The sequence below is a fragment of the Myxine glutinosa genome, chromosome 5 (assembly GCF_964187855.1).
Source record: "Myxine glutinosa chromosome 5, kmMyxGlut1.1, whole genome shotgun sequence".
NCBI lineage: Eukaryota > Metazoa > Chordata > Myxini > Myxiniformes > Myxinidae > Myxine > Myxine glutinosa.
Genome location: NC_136265.1, coordinates 23,387,273 through 23,403,067, shown reverse-complemented (window position 1 = coordinate 23,403,067; position 15,795 = coordinate 23,387,273). Strand labels below are relative to the sequence as shown.

General features: G+C 45.6%; 1 protein-coding gene across 1 annotated transcript in view; it reads left to right on the top strand.

The window, feature by feature from the left end:
* CHTF18 (chromosome transmission fidelity factor 18) overlaps positions 1 to 14,492 on the top strand; it is a 35,465-nt gene extending 20,973 nt beyond the window's left edge. Inside the window, exons 11-26 of the mRNA XM_068117637.2 lie at positions 1,144 to 1,270; positions 1,427 to 1,518; positions 1,668 to 1,765; positions 2,483 to 2,606; positions 2,838 to 2,974; positions 3,057 to 3,150; positions 4,194 to 4,292; positions 4,402 to 4,532; positions 4,783 to 4,918; positions 5,171 to 5,395; positions 7,317 to 7,466; positions 7,741 to 7,871; positions 7,973 to 8,111; positions 13,251 to 13,391; positions 13,476 to 13,539; positions 13,727 to 14,492. Coding sequence (XP_067973738.2) covers positions 1,144 to 1,270; positions 1,427 to 1,518; positions 1,668 to 1,765; positions 2,483 to 2,606; positions 2,838 to 2,974; positions 3,057 to 3,150; positions 4,194 to 4,292; positions 4,402 to 4,532; positions 4,783 to 4,918; positions 5,171 to 5,395; positions 7,317 to 7,466; positions 7,741 to 7,871; positions 7,973 to 8,111; positions 13,251 to 13,391; positions 13,476 to 13,539; positions 13,727 to 13,869 — 2,031 coding nt within the window. The 3' untranslated portion in view covers positions 13,870 to 14,492. The remainder of the gene's footprint in view (positions 1 to 1,143; positions 1,271 to 1,426; positions 1,519 to 1,667; positions 1,766 to 2,482; positions 2,607 to 2,837; positions 2,975 to 3,056; positions 3,151 to 4,193; positions 4,293 to 4,401; positions 4,533 to 4,782; positions 4,919 to 5,170; positions 5,396 to 7,316; positions 7,467 to 7,740; positions 7,872 to 7,972; positions 8,112 to 13,250; positions 13,392 to 13,475; positions 13,540 to 13,726) is intronic.
* Positions 14,493 to 15,795: the final 1,303 nt, after the last annotated feature.

The following is a 15,795-nucleotide window of genomic DNA, read 5'->3' as shown; positions in this document are numbered from 1 at the left end:
CTGAGTTTTGATCAAGATCATCAATTTTGATCTTGATGAAATGGACAATTTGCTGGAACAATTGCAACCTTTTTTGTGGGGGAGGGGGTGGATTTTGCAAGTATCATGCACTGCATGTCATTTCCTTTTTTGTCTGTTTGTGAACAGAATATCTCAAAAATGTGTGGACGGATTCGGACGAAATTTGGCGTAGATGTAGCATATGTGACGAGGATGAAATGATTAGATTTCGGTGAAGATCCGGATTCGGATCCGGCTACTATAATTTTTTTTAAATGATTCTTCACCATTGGGCGATAGGGCCAAAAACTATACATAGCAGGATATCACAAAAAGTTGTGGACGGATTTGGACGAAACTTGGTGGACCGGTTGGGTGTCTGACAAGGACGATTTGATTCGATTTTGGTGAAGATCTGAATGTAAATTCGGATATGATAATTATTTAATTTCTTAAGTGATTCTTCACCATTGGGAGATAGGGCCAAAAACGATACATATGACTTCATGTTATTGAGGGTCATCTAGGGATAAATTGGTGGAGAAAAAGAAAATGATGACGTCATCGGTCACATGGTTCGGTCGCCATTTTTGTTTTAACACAAAAGCCTTAAAAACCACAGAAAACATTTCCTGGTGAGGATCTGCAATCTGATTGCTCTTTCTAGTTTCTTTCTGTCTTTGACCAAATTATATGAAAGTTGCATGAATTTGCAGGGTGGATGCTTTCTTCAAAACTTCCAAGAATTGTTTTGTGAGGAAGCAATAACTTTCTGATAATTAGAGCGATTTATAGTACAGAGCATACTCCTGCGTACCCTGGCTCTATTTTATATGGTGCTTCCCCATTGTTTGGGATTTGGCCCTCGGTTGCAATTTTGAGGTGAAAATAATTAAGAATAGATGGATGGCAGAGATAATGGAGTGGTGAATGAGAGAAGGATGAAGTAAAGGGAAGGGGACTATTGGTGCATGAGGAAGCTGTTATTGTTGTGAAAAAAAAATGAAATAAAGGGAGAGCAGAACGCACGTTATTTTGAAATCCAATGACTTGAAAATACCATGCGTTGTATTTAATAAGTGACATCGTTTCTTACTCTTCCCTGTGCTACCACCCTCACCCCCTGCCCTTCACTTTCCTCAGCACATTAACCGCTGCCTGCTCAAGTGGCTGAAGCTATGGGATGTGGTCGTGTTTAATCGTGAGCGCAGAGCCCCAAGAGGACATTCGGCCATGAGAGGCCAAGAGACTGCGGAGGGAGACGCAAACGGTTCCAGGGGGCGTGGACATTGGGGAGCCCGTCGTGGTACAGGGATGAATAACAGAGGGTGGGTGGAGCGAGGCGGTGGAAATGCTAGTGGTGGTGGTGGTTGGGATGGCTCCAAGGAAAGGGGCAAGGGAGGGTGGCGGGAAAGGGGTCGGGGAGGAGGTGATGGTTCCTGGTACAAGAGCAAGGCTCAGATAATGGACGAGATTCTGGAGGAGGAACTGGATGATCATAAGCGGCCAAAATACAAGGTATGTTTGTAGGTTACCGGTTTACAGTGATGGCGGCCATTCTATACTCATGTCTTTCCTTTTTCTCATCACTTGCATCTATTGTCACTCCTATTTACTCCACTGTGCGCTTTGCTGAGCAACGCTTATCCCAACCCCTTGCATCACAGGTAGCACTTTTGAGCGGGCCGCCTGGTTTGGGCAAGACCACGTTGGTTCACGTGGTCGCACGGCACGCTGGCTACAACGTGGTGGAGATCAATGCCAGGTGAGCCCAACTAATGGGAAATGCTTCCTTGCTTGACACTCGACATTCAAAAAGTTAGAGCACAGACGAACAACCATAAGTTGGTAATACCAGCGCACACTTTGATTGGGCCCAATTGTCCCCTCCTGCGTCAAAGTTCCTTGTATAAGACGAAGGGTTAACCCAAAAACATGAACTTCTCCTTGCTTCCCACCTTGGTTAGCATAGCTCGATCGACGGCATGTTGTTACAAGGGTAACAATGGATGGAAACGAGACTCCATTGCATTGAGTTGTCCTCGAGCTTTATTGTGTCATACCTTGTGTCGTGAAAATCAAGCTCAGACACGACTTGACCTCTGGGTAGGTTTAATATCATTTAGATCTGAAGTACATCCTGTAAAAATACATTCATGCAACAGGCATTAAAATCAGAGTATTTCATGAGCAATGGTCGATTCAATATGGCAATGGTCCAATAGAGAGGACAGTCAGCGCAGCATTTAGGGGCGTACATACCATTCAAACTACAGGACTATGTCACAGTGAGTTCCGCTGGAGTGTCCGTGCGCCCCGGTTGTCCCGGGTCTTATAGACGCCCCTTTTGAAGCGAGCACACCCTGGGTTCACCTTGGTATAATTTCACTACACCTTGTATGTGTGTTTGTAATGCTGAGATGTTTAAGTTTTGTTGTCGCACAGTTTTTGATCGAGATTATTGCCTTCCATGCCCCTGCAGCGATGATCGCAGCCCCGAGATCTTGCGCACTAGGGTCGAAGCCGCCACTCAGATGCGCTCGGTTCTCGGAGCTGCGGAGCGACCAAACTGCCTGCTTATTGACGAGATTGACGGCGCGCCATTGGTTAGGGAATCGGGATCTCTTTGCTGTGTCTGGGGAGACTTCTGTATTTTTCTTTTCATTAAAAATGACACAAGCATCGTATAAAAAGAATAATGATTGGAGAAATGTAAATAATGCATGATAGGTAATCGGTGGTAAATATGAAGTCGAGATTAACAATTGGGATGTGAAAAGTGATCCGGGCGCTTCCACCGATGCTACACGTTCCTTGTCTGCGTTTTCATCTTGCAGGCGACCATCACTGCACTGTTGGAGATCGTGAACCGTAAGGATGGAAAGGAAAAGCCAGTAGCTGGGACCACTCGTAAGAAGAAGAAGAAGGAAGGGGGCCTGCTGATTCGACCGATTATCTGCATTTGCAACGATGTGTAAGATATCTACTGGATGGTGTGTCTTTACTGTAATTGGTGGTTCAGCGAGAGATGTGATCGCAGTTTTAACCTTTGGCAGTTACGTTCCGGCACTTCGGCAGCTCCGCCAGCAAGCGTTCACCATCACCGTGCCAATGACCATGGCCTCCCGACTAGCCCAGCGCCTTACAGAGGTAGTAGGCTCAGCAACGATACTTATGCTCACGCTTGACCTACCTTTATTTATTTTTGGGTTCCAAGTTTTGGGTTTTGGGTATCACGATACATACCTGTACCAAGTTTGATTTAAATCCTTTCAGCTCTTCTCAGGTTATCACATTTCTACCTGACATGACCTCTGATCTTTGACCTCTTGACCCCAAAATTGAATCAGTGCATCTTTGCATCATATATATTTATACCAAGTTTGTTCAAAATCCCATCGCTTGTTCACAAGTTGGCATGGCAACATAATTTTTACTTAACATGACCTCAGACCTTTGACCTGCTGACCCCAAAATTAAATCAGTTCATCTTTACCTCATTATACATACCTGCACCAAGTCTGAGTAAGATCCCTTCAGCCGTTCGTAAGTTGTCACGGTAACAAAATAATTGTAACTTAACATGACCTCTGATTTTTGACCTCTCGACCCCAAAATTGAATCAGTTTATCTTTGCATCGTAACATATAATTATACCAACTTTGGTCAGAATCCCATCACTGGTTCACAAGTTATTGCGGTAACAGGATTGTTACCTAACATGACCTTTGACTTTTAGCCTTTGACCTCGTGACCCCAAAATCTAATCGGTTCATCGTTACCTCATCATACATACCTGCACCAAGTTTGACTAAGATCCCTTCAGCCGTTCTCTAGTTATCGCGGCAACGAAAACCTATCACGGACGGACAACCTGAAAACATAATGTCGACAGCGACTTCATTGGCGGAGGCATAAAAATGGTGCTTTTGCTGCTTCCTTGCTTGATGCTGAGCATTTAAATGGCATAAAGCACAGACAAACAACCATAGGTTGGCAGCCACTGCGCAGTCTTGAAGGGCCTAAAGCCCTCCTCTTGTGATGAAGTTCCTTGTAAAGGACCCTTTAATGTAACAGTCTGATAAGTTGAATACGGTACATCATTTTGTGCAAATGTCGGTGAAGATGTTTAGCCTCCTTCGCAAGCATCCAGCGCCAACCGACTTTCATCTTTGTCTTTGGCCTGGCCGCAGATTACCAAGTGCCAAGGTTTACGGGCAGACATGGGAACTCTGCTTGCACTGTGTAATAAGGCCGACAATGACATCCGATCCTGCATAAACACCTTGCAGGTACATGTCCTCGCCTTGGCATCATCCTTGTATTGTGATTTCGGGTTTGTCTGGTGCACATCCTTGAACCGAATCTTGCATTTCATACCCTGTAACCTGTTCTCTGCAGTTCCTCCACAGTCGAGGTGAAGTGCAGCTGAGCCTGGGCCTTGTGCAGTCCCTGCAGGTGGGCACCAAAGACCAACACAAAGGTCTATTCGCCATTTGGCAGGAGATATTCCAGCTCCCACAAACAAAGAGGTAGGTGTGAGCATGTTTCCACGCCATCCTTGGGTGATTGTGTGGTCTGAAAAAGCTTCAACGCTTACCTTGTTGTCGGTCATACAAGTTGTGAGGCATTGTGAGTACAAAGTTGTTCATTGCATTTTGGATGGTGTATAAGCAAATTGCTGTTTACTCGTATACAATGAAAATGCAATAACAATAAAGATCCTGCACATACCCCACTCCTACCCCTCCCGCTCGCTGGCTGGAACTCCTGTTACTGTAGATCGTGGATGGGCAAAGCTCAAGCACAGCTGGGAGAGTCCGATCATAACCAAACATCCAAAAGTCTGGAGAATTCAAGGTTTCATAGAATCCTGCAGCTGACTTGCCACAGCGGAGAGTACGACAAGATTTCTGAGGTTGGTGGTCACGGGGTCATTCAGGACTATCTGCAGATTCTCATCGGCTTGGATATGACATTTCATTTTACGGAATCTTTATGCGTTTGAGAAGTTTTTGTTGTTTTCTGCATCAATGCAAATTTGTCGCGGCATTCGCTCAGCGTGCCTAAGTCTCGAATGATCGAATCCCTGATCACTTTTCTTTTCTTCTGGTTCAAGAGTTGGGAACAAAGGTTGTAAACCTCTGATTATACTTTTGCACCACCCCAGGGCCTCTTCGCCAACTACCCAAACGTTCGCACAAATGATCCACGGATGGAATGTGTGGTGGCCGCTCTGGACTGGCTCGGACTGCAGGATGAGATAGCGTCTATGGTAGCTCGACGCCAGGCCTACACCATGCTACGTTACATGCCGATGGCGCCCATCGCTCTGCACATGCTTCTCGCAGCGACGCGTGCGCCGCGGCTCAACTACCCTGCTGCGCAATCCGAGGTGCTCTTCTTCCTCTATGTAGTCTGGTATATATTTATTTTACTTGTACAAACTAATATAGATCTCATGACAATATCCTTCCGCCCTCTTCAGTTTATGATCAAGGAACAACTTCATTTCAATAGAATGTTATATTTTGAATGCTAATCAGACCATGAATCGGAAAACGAGCATGTCGTTTAACAGTACTTTGACTGAATTTGTCCCGATCGTGCAGAGAGGAGTGAGATATTTATTTAGTTTGTAAATAAATATCTCACTGTCTGGCAGTCAAACAAAATTGAAAATCAGTCAAAATAACCTACTGTTTTTTTAAGTACGTCATAAAGGACCCAAACAGGCAAGAAGAACTAATGTAAGAAGAAGAACCACCTTTAGAGGCCATTTTTCCCAGCAGAGCGGGGGTTGGCCTTTTTCGGGCACCTTGGTCCCCTTATTTGAAGCGGTTTTATGGCCGGATGCCCTTCCTGTCGCCAACCCTGTTGGTCGCCTCTTGCAACACAGGGAATTACCAGTGAACTGGTACTCAATTTGCCGACCCCCCTGGTGTTAATTCAGCGATCGACCGGGATTCAAACCCAGGATCCTAGGATCCCAAGCCACACCCTAACCGCTAAACCAACACCAGGCTAAGAAGAACTAATGTAACGTGTTAAATAAAGTGGTGTAATAGACACTGCGTAAAACAGGGGTAAAACCTGGAATTAATTAATTTAGTCGCCTTTAAACCTTTATTTAAATTTAATTATATACTTGAACACTGTAGAACACAAACTGCCTTCATAATACTTCCAATAACCTCCAGTTTTGCAGTACTAGGACGTGTTAGGTGGTGTTACATCGGATAACACCGACGTTATGTTACATCGGGCGGTGTATGTAATAGACGCTGTCGAGTGCAGCCCCTGGGAAGTGGGCTTGGCATTTGAGAGGGTGCGGCATGATGTATTTGGATGAAGAAGAGGCTGCCAAATATGGCTATGTACGATGCTGATTGACGTTGCGTCTATGGTAATAAATAAAGGCTTCATCTCCTAAACTGTGACTCAACGTCGTGGTATTACAGCGTATACGGGTGGCGTATAAGATTGCTTCAGTTGCGCTAAACTTACGGATTTTTAAAACGTCTTTAACATCAATATTAGGTCATCCCGTCTCGATTCTCGAAGATATGAATTTATAAAATGGGTCTTGATATCTGGTCGTCTGTCCGTTTACTTTTTGATTTTTTTGCTACTCCTCCCTTATCACCCGGCTGATTGTTCTGAAACTCGACAAACAAATACAAGACAATAGCCCGCACAATCGCTCGGGCTTCGATTTTTCGATTTCGGATATTGAATGCTCCCAGGGGTCAACCGCCCCAAAGTTCAGATCCCTACTCATCCCTTATTTACCAACTGATTGCTCTGAACCCGATGCAGTCCTACGTGACGGCCCACACAATCACTCAGGCTTTTGATTTTTCGGATTTGGCTCATGGGGGCTCCCTGGGTGGTTATCCCCCAAATGTGGGATCCCTAATTGCCCCTTAATTATCAATGGATTGCTCTGAAACCCGATACAGCCCTTTTACTCGATGGTCTGCAGGATCGCTCAGTCTTTCACTTTCCAATTTCGTATCGGGGGCCTCCCAGGGGATTAGTCCCAGGGGGATCCCTCAACTCAGCAGTGGTCTGAACTCCAACCTTGAGATGATCGTCAGCCCACTCGGAGCTATTTATTTTATTTAAATTGAAGTATATACGTGAACACTGCACAGGGCTTCGTGTTCTACGAACTATGTGGTTGTTAATGTTTTTCATGAAAGGCGTCTCGTGCAAAATCAGAAAAAGACTTTGTACTGAAATTGGGGTAGACACGTTTGTTGACGATAACCATGATGTGTGTGTGTGTGTGCTGATTGTTTGGCTTCCTGCAGTTGCTGGCACGGAAGGCTCGGACGCTGGCCCTCACCGATGCAGTGATGGGGGAAGCTCGCTCGACTGTGCGATGCTATACCAACGGCCGGCAGCTCCTCCTCGACTCCATGTCCCTCATGCTGGACATCCTGTCTCCTCGTCTACGTCCGGTTGGTCTCAAACTCAACTTGCCGTGGGACGTTTTCAGTTGTTCCCCTCATTCACGTTACCTTTCAAGAGAGTATGCTTATTCTGCAGGCACCTTTTAGCGATTTGCCATTGAAAGGATTCGCTGAATTCGTTTTTATTAAATCTTAAATCAAACCGATTTTTGACTTAAGATTTTTGGAAAGCTATTTTTATTTTGGATTAATGCGTTAATGTGAAATCTGGACAACACCTCCTCCTCCTCACACCTCTGACAAAGTTATCGTTCTGCTACAGGTGAATACACAGCTGTACAGCACCCAGGAGAAGCGGCAGTTGCAACAACTGGTCCATACTATGGTCTCTTACCACCTATCCTATCAGCAGGAGCGCACGCCCGACGGAGGCTACGTCTACGTGCTCGAACCGTAAGCAGCTCTGCTGATGTTGACAAGTCAAATCTCCCGGCACCTGCCGTACTCCGCATGCTAGTAATGCTCGCCCTCCCTCTCCCCCGTGTTCTCCAAAGAAACCTGGACGATGCGGCACGCTTCCCCGGCGTGCCTCACCCTCCATCCATGCCTTACGCGGCGCGCCAGTTGGTCGCTCGGGAGGTACAGCTGGAAAAGATGAGACGAACAGACGAGGCTTTGCATGCTCGCAATCCGGTGAGCGAGACAGGTGGAGGTGGGGTTTTAGACATCACTGTCGGTGCATTTATTCCATAGTAGTTTAGCTGGTGTTATTGCGTTAATATTGCTTTAAATATAAATTTATCGTATCGGGGATGTGATATTGTCAAAAGCGATTAATATGCTGCACCTGCTTGTCTCCATCGTAAACGAGGAGACAAAAATTACTTGATATTTAAGGCATGTTCCTCTCTGCAATCTTGTGATTACACTTTTCTCTGTTTACTTCCAGTTTGCGGTTTGTTGTAGTGACCATGATAGTGTAGTTCACAGCAGTATTCCCAGCTTTGTTAGGTGGCCGCCCACATAAAAGAATGTCGGCAGAATGAGCCACATGAGCTCGACATCAGGGTTTTGTTCCCGATAAACAGAGAGTTGCATATTCATGTTGTTTTTTTTGTGCTTTGTTAATTGGACATGTAAAATAGCAGAAACAAGTTTACGTAAACTGTTCAATGAAGCTCACTATGTATGCATGAACTATGCACGATACGCTATATATAAAATGAATATGAATGATCGTTTTAAGGCCATTTTTCCCCGCTAGAGCGGGGGTTGGCCTTGCGGGCCCCATGACAATCATGGTTCCCTGTTTGAGGCAATGTTTTTATGGCCGGATGCCCTTCCTAACGCCTGACGCCTTCCGATCGACCGGTATTCGAACCCAGGATCCGAGGATCCCAAGCCGGTACCCTAACCGCTAAGCCAACACCAGGCATATATATATATATATATATATGTATATATTGGGGTAGACATGAGGCGACACGATGAAGAGAAGGACAAGTTCTGGTGTGCAATAGAGAAGCTGATGGAAAACGTAAAAGATGAGGAAGTTGTTGTGGTAGGAGGAGACCTAAATGGACATGTGGGAAGGAGTATGGACGGTTTTGAGGGAGTTCATGGGGGTTACGGATATGGTGTGAGAAATGGAGAAGGTGAAAGGATTTTGGAGTTTGCCAATGGAGCTGATTTGTTGATTTGTAATACTCAGTTCCAGAAAGGAGAAAATAAGCTTGTTACATACACATCGGGTGGCTCGACGACAACCGTTGACTACCTGATGGTGCGTAGGCGAGATAGGGGGCACCTCCGGGACACAAAGGTGATCCCGGGGGAGGAGGCATTTGAGAGGTTTCACAGCACCACTTGGTTGTCTGCGACATAAGGGTGAAAGGTGCGAGGAGAGCTCGGCGGGTGAAATACCAACCGAGAATGAAGGTGTGGAGGTTGAAAGAGGTGACAGTAAGGGAGGCATTAAAAGAGAGGCTGAGTATGGTAGAGGATGATGTGGTTGAGCTTGAAAGTGGTTGGATGTCAATGAAAGATAGTCTGTTGGGAGCCGTTGGTGAGGTATGTGGATGGACAAAACTCGGAAACATGGTGGTGGGATGATGAAGTTGGAAAGAGGACTGACGAGAAGAGGAAGAAGTTCAAGGAGTGGCAGAAGGCGAAGGGTACGGGGGCAGAAAAAGCAGAGCATGAAAGTTATAAGGCAGCCAAGAAGGCTGCAAAGAAAGAGGGAGCAAAGGCGCGGGAGGCATGGAGGAAAATGTTCGGAGAACGCTTGGATTCGGAAGAGGGTCAGAGAGCGGTATTCAGGATTGCAAAGCAGATGGCGAAAGAGAGGTGCGATGTGATGGGGGTGAGTTGCTTGAAGGATGAAGTGGGACAAATCATTGTGGACCCAGATGGAATTAAAGGAAGATGGAAGAGATATACTGTCACGTGAAAAAGTAAGTACACCCCATGTAAAGTTTTGACCTTTTCAACATATTTCAACATACAGCTATTTGATCTTCATTTCAACAATGTTGATAGATAAAGGTGATATAATATAACAAATATCATGAAACATTTACATTTTGTAGTCCATTGTATAATTTAAATAAACATAAATGCAAATTTCACACGTGGAAAAAGTAAGTACACCCTTGGCTCTAATAGGTGGTATTGCCCCTTTTGGCAGAAACAACCTCAAGTAGGCATTTCTTATGACTGTCTACCAGTCTCTGACATCGACTGGGAGAAATTTTTGCCCACTCCTCCATGCAGAATTCTTTCAGCTGTGCGATGTTTGAGGGGTTTCTTGAATGCACAGCTCATTCCAAATCCCCCCACAACATCTCGATGGGATTTAGATCAGGGCTTTGACTTGGCCATTCCAGAACCCTGAGCTTCAACTTTCCGACAGATGGCCTCACATTATCCTCAAGAACCCTATGGTACAATGAAGAATTCATAGTGGCTTCTATGATGGTGAGCTGCCCAGGCCCTGATACAGCAAAGCTGCCCCAAACCATAATATTTCCACCACCATGCTTTACAGTTGGTATCAGGTTCTTGTGGTCAAATGCTGTCTTTGGTTTTCGCCAAACATGTCTTCTGGTACTGTGGCCAAATAGCTCTACCTTTGACTCATCTGTCCAGAGCACATTGTTCCAGAAGTGCTGGTCTTTGCCTAGGTGTTCATTGGTAAACTTTAGTCTTGCCCTGATATTCTTTCTGGACAGCAAAGGTTTCCTCCTGGCACACCTCCCATGAAGATCAAATTTGTGCAGCCTCTTTCTAATGGTAGACTCGTGCACTTTGTCATCAACAGTGGCAAGAGCTACCTGTAGGTCCCGTGATGACATTTTGGGGTTCTTTGAGACTTCTTTCTTGCGGTCTGCACCCGGGCTGAACTTGCTGGGGCGGCCTGGCCTAAACAAGTTGGCAGTTGTTTGGAATCTTCTCCACTTGTCGATGATCTTCTGGACAGTCGAATGATTGATTTCAAATTGTTTGGAGATCTTTTTAAATCCCTTCCCAGACTCGTAGGCATCTCCAACCTTCTTTCTGAAGGCCTCAGAGAGCTCTTTTGATCTAGGCATGGTGATGCCGCACAGTTCAACAACAAAGAGCAAACCGAACTAAATGTCTGAGGTTTAAATAAGACAGGTTCCTCCAAGATCCTCTCCAACGATGTTATAATCATTTGCACCTGAGCTAGTGCACCTGATTCTAATTTTAGGTATTTAAAGTAGTGATAAATGTAGGGGTGTACTTACTTTTTCCACATGCGAAATTTGCATTGATGTTTATTTAAATTATACAATGGACTACAAAATGTAAATGTTTCATGATATTTGCGATATTATATCACCTTTATCTATCAATATTGTTGAAATGAAGATCAAATAGCTGTATGTTGAAATATGCTGAAAAAGTCAAAACTTTACATGGGGTGCACTTACTTTTTCACGTGACTGTATGGAAATGCTGTTGAATGCAGAGAATGAATGGGATGGCAACATGGAGAGTAACCCAGTTTTAGGACCGGCAGAGAAGATAACTGAGAAGGAAGTTGAGGAAGCGATAAAAGCATTGAAGAGTAGAAAAGCGGGAGGGCCGACGGGAGTTGTGGGAGATATGTTGAAGGCAGCAGGAAGTTGGGGTGTGAAGAGAATGACAGAGATCTGTAATCTGGTGCTGAAAGAAGGCCGCATTCCAGTGGATTGGGAACTGAGTATGCTCGTCCCTCTATACAAGGGGAAAGGTGACCCTCTGGACTGTGGCTCGTATCGAGCGATAAAGTTATTGGAGCATGGAATAAAGGGTGTTGGAGAGGAGGATAAGGAAGAAAGTGAAGATCGACGAAATGCAGTTTGGATTTATGCCAGGAAGAGGAACGACAGACGTGCTTTTTATTGTGAGGCAGTTGCAGGAGAAGTACATGGAGAAGAGGAAGAAGTTGTTTCTTGGGTTTGTTGATCTGGAGAAAGCATTTGATAGGGTTCCACGTGAAGTAGTGACATGGGCATTGAGGAAGTTAGGAGTGGAGGAATGGTTGATCAGAGTAGTGATGGCAATGTACAAAAGAGCGCGCACAGCTGTAAGGACGAAGGACGGGAACAGTGGTGAGTTTGAGGTGAAGGTGGGAGTGCATCAGGGGTCGGTACGAAGTCCACTACTATTTATATTTGTGATGGAGGTGCTGGCTCAGAACGTAAAGGAGGGTTTACCGTGGGAGTTGTTGTTTGCAGATGATCTGGTGTTGATTGCAGAAAGTATTGGTGGACTGAAGGAAAAGATGAACAAGTGGAAGGAATGTATGGAGACAAAAGGTCTGAAGGTGAATATCGGAAAAACGAAGGTGATGGCAAGTGGGTGGTAAAGCATGTGGTGAGGTGGAAAGAACTGGGAAGTGGCCCTGCGCTGTGTGCAGGAAGGGTGTCGGAGTGAACTCCATTCAATGTACAATGTACGCTCAGTGGGTTCATCAAAAATGTAGTGGTTTGAGAGGGTCATTAACCAGTGTGGCAGCTACATTCAAGTGTAAGGTGTGCACAGAGGGAGCTGCAGATGGAGGAAATGTTGAGTTGGATCTTGGAGACAACGTGAAGCTGGAAGATGTGAAAACATTTTGCTACCTCGGAGACATGCTGAATGGAGAAGGTGGATCGGACTCGGCAACGGTTGCTGGAGTGAGCTGTGCACGGAAGAAGCTTCGGGAACTGAGTGGCGTGCTGATGAGAAGGGGAGTGTCGTTGAAGCTGAAGGGAAAGGTGTATGCTGCATGTGTGAGAAGTGTTATGATTTATGGGAGCGAGGCATGGGTAATGAACGTAGAGCAGTAACGAAGGCTGGAAAGGGTGGAAATGCGAATGGTTCGGTGGATGTGTGGAGTATCGTTGAGAGAGAGGAAGACAAATGATGAATTGCGAAAGATGATGGGAATAGAGCCTGTGATGGATGCTGTGAAGAGAAACAGGTTGAGATGGTTTGGTCATGGGTTGAGGAAGGATGAAAGTGACTGGTTGAGAAGAGTGATGGAAATTAATGTAGAAGGAAGTAGAGGACGGGAAGACCGAGAAAGACTTGGCTAAAGATGGTGGAAAAAGAAATGCGGGCAAGGGGGTTAACAAGGAGAGATGCAGAAAATAGGGCAAAATGGAGAAGATTGTCATGGGTACCGCAAGGCTAATCCCCCCACTCTAGCAGGGAAAATGGCCTTAAAATGCGTGTTGTTGTTGTTGTTGTTGTGTATATATATATACATGCACTATGTATACTATGTATGAAGCTATGTATACTATGTATGCATGCGCTGTTGGCTACCGTTACACTGAGCAGGAACAAAGCAAACCCGATCTTCAGGAAAGGAAAGATGGCAATGCGGTCGACAAAGAGAAAAATGAGAAGAAAGGGACAGCCTTGAAAAACCACGAGCAAAAGCTGGAGGACACGCTAAAAGCCGTCAAGGTGGTCGATAGGGTGAGGATGGTCGTCAGACGTTCTGCAATTAACTTGGTGGAATCCTTTTCAACCTTCTAACTCTTTGACTCATCTCCCTCTCAGACTGAAAAGGACTTTTTTGGTCGAATTATTCAGAAGAAAGAGAAGGAAAGGCCCACAGGTGCAGGTAGGGGCTTAAATGTCAATCTCGAAACGAGTATCATAAAGTGAGGATTAAAAATGAATTAAAAATGTTACACTCGGCTTTCAGAATTGAATTTCAATGGCGATTGTGATCTGAAAAATTGTGGCGCACGGCTCTCCCGAGTAAGGTTTACCTCCCTCGCCCCACCCCCGCACCCTTTTCTTCCCAGCCACAAAGGTGCCCGTGCCTGAGGCGGACGCCATGCAGAGGAGGGTCGGACGTGCTATCGGTCACAGTGACGTGTGGTTTCGCTTCAACGAGGGCGTCACAAACGCTGTGCGCAGAAACATTTACATCCGCGACATCTTATAGTTTCACCCCCTATCATCGCCCTTCTCAAAATTTCCGCTCGATGCAGCGGTTGCGATTTATATCATCGGTTGCGATACACCTGCTGTAGTGCCTAGGTGGGACCTATACCAGGTGTGCTTTCATCGGTGCGTACAACTCTGGCGCGAATCTAACCGCTGCCCGTGTGTCATGCAGTCTCGCTGCACTTTCTTCACCTCCTATAGTGATGTTGCTATTTTGTAATTAATACAAAAGCAAATAATTATATAATATTTATTATTGTCACGTCTGATGAGCTTCTTCTTCCACACAGCGCACGTTTTTAAGGATGTGACAATAACCTGTCGGCGATGTCGACTCTTCGAATGACCGACGTCCAAATGCTGAGGTTCCATCTGTGATTGGATTGTTTGATGTGGGTTTGAATTTGAGCCGTCGATTCCCAAAAGGCGTTTTTATGGAGCGGTTTGATTGGAAAGCGTCATTTTGATACAAGGGATTTGTTTAACTTCACCTGCTGGAGGTATAACCTGGGTACTGCGTGCGTGTTGACAGAGATCTTCGAAAAACCTCAAAGACGTTCCCTCTCACTCGTGGATTTGTTTTGTCTTTGTTTTATTCTGGGTTCATAAATCCATCATTTGTATGTACTAGGGCATTGCCCGTACGTGGGTGCCCGTTCCTTGCCAAAAAAAAAAAAAAACGCTACCCGTACGCTCTACCCCGCCCGTACGCCCGTAAACAAAAAAAACAACGCTCTTCGCTTCCGCCCTTCGCTCTGACTGAATTGGGAGAAATAATGCGCATAAGAAATCGAATTACGAACCGTAATGGCGGTCAGCTCGTAACGCGCTCAGCTCCGCTCGCTCTCACATCGGCCACGCCTACGCAACAAAGCGTTCTGTGATTGGCTGCCGGAAATGAAGTCTTCACTGTCCGGAAGTTCGCAAATCGCAGTTACGATGAATCGTTTTAATTTAATCGCAGTTTGAATTCGTTTTAAAACATAGTTTAACGGCAACATAGTTTTCCAACGTGAAATAAATGAATACGCTGTCAAATGTGCCGTCCGAGGCAGAGTCTGATCGCCACGTTCGGCACACGTGATAGCTCGCTGCTCTCTGATTGGTTGAATCGTTTTTTGGACATAGCTCGGTAAGTACTTCTCCGATTAATTTAAAACCTTGAAAAGGCACATCCTCGGGTCCCCAGCAATATACCTGGCAAGTTTCAAGTATATCGGACCCGTGGTTGTCGAGAAACAGCGGTCACAGACAAACAAACGTACAAACAGAGATTACTGGAATTATTTTGTACTAGGGCATGCCCGTACTATATATAAGCTAGGACGTGCCCGTACGTGGGTGCCCGTTCCTTGCAAAAAAAAAAAAACTGCAAAAAAAAAACAATGGTTTGGTCCATTCGCAACGACCACAGAACCCCCCCCCCCCCCCTCTATTTACATGAATGGTTTGGTCCATTCGCAAAGCCAAAGCGAACGACCACAGAACCCCCCCCTCTATTTACATGAATGGTTTGGTCCATTCGCAAAGCCAAAGCGAACGACCACAGAACCCCCCCCCCCCCCCCCTCTATTTACATGAATGGTTTGGTCCATTCGCAACGGCAAAGCGAACGGCGAACGGCTAAATCGCCATAGCTCGGTAAGTACTTGTCCGATTAATTTCAAACCTTGAAAAGGCACATCCTCGGGTCCCCAGCAATATACCTGGCAAGTTTCAAGTATATCGGACCGGTAGTTGTCGAGAAACAGCGGTCACAGACAAACGTACAGACGTACAGACGTACAAACGTACAGAGATTACTGGAATTATAGATAGATGTATATAGAGGTGTACACTGTGCAGTCCCCTGTGAGCTACCTAGCCTGGGTTTGAATCCCGACCCAGCTAGAAACTGTTCTCCTGTGTATTCACCAGTGCGATC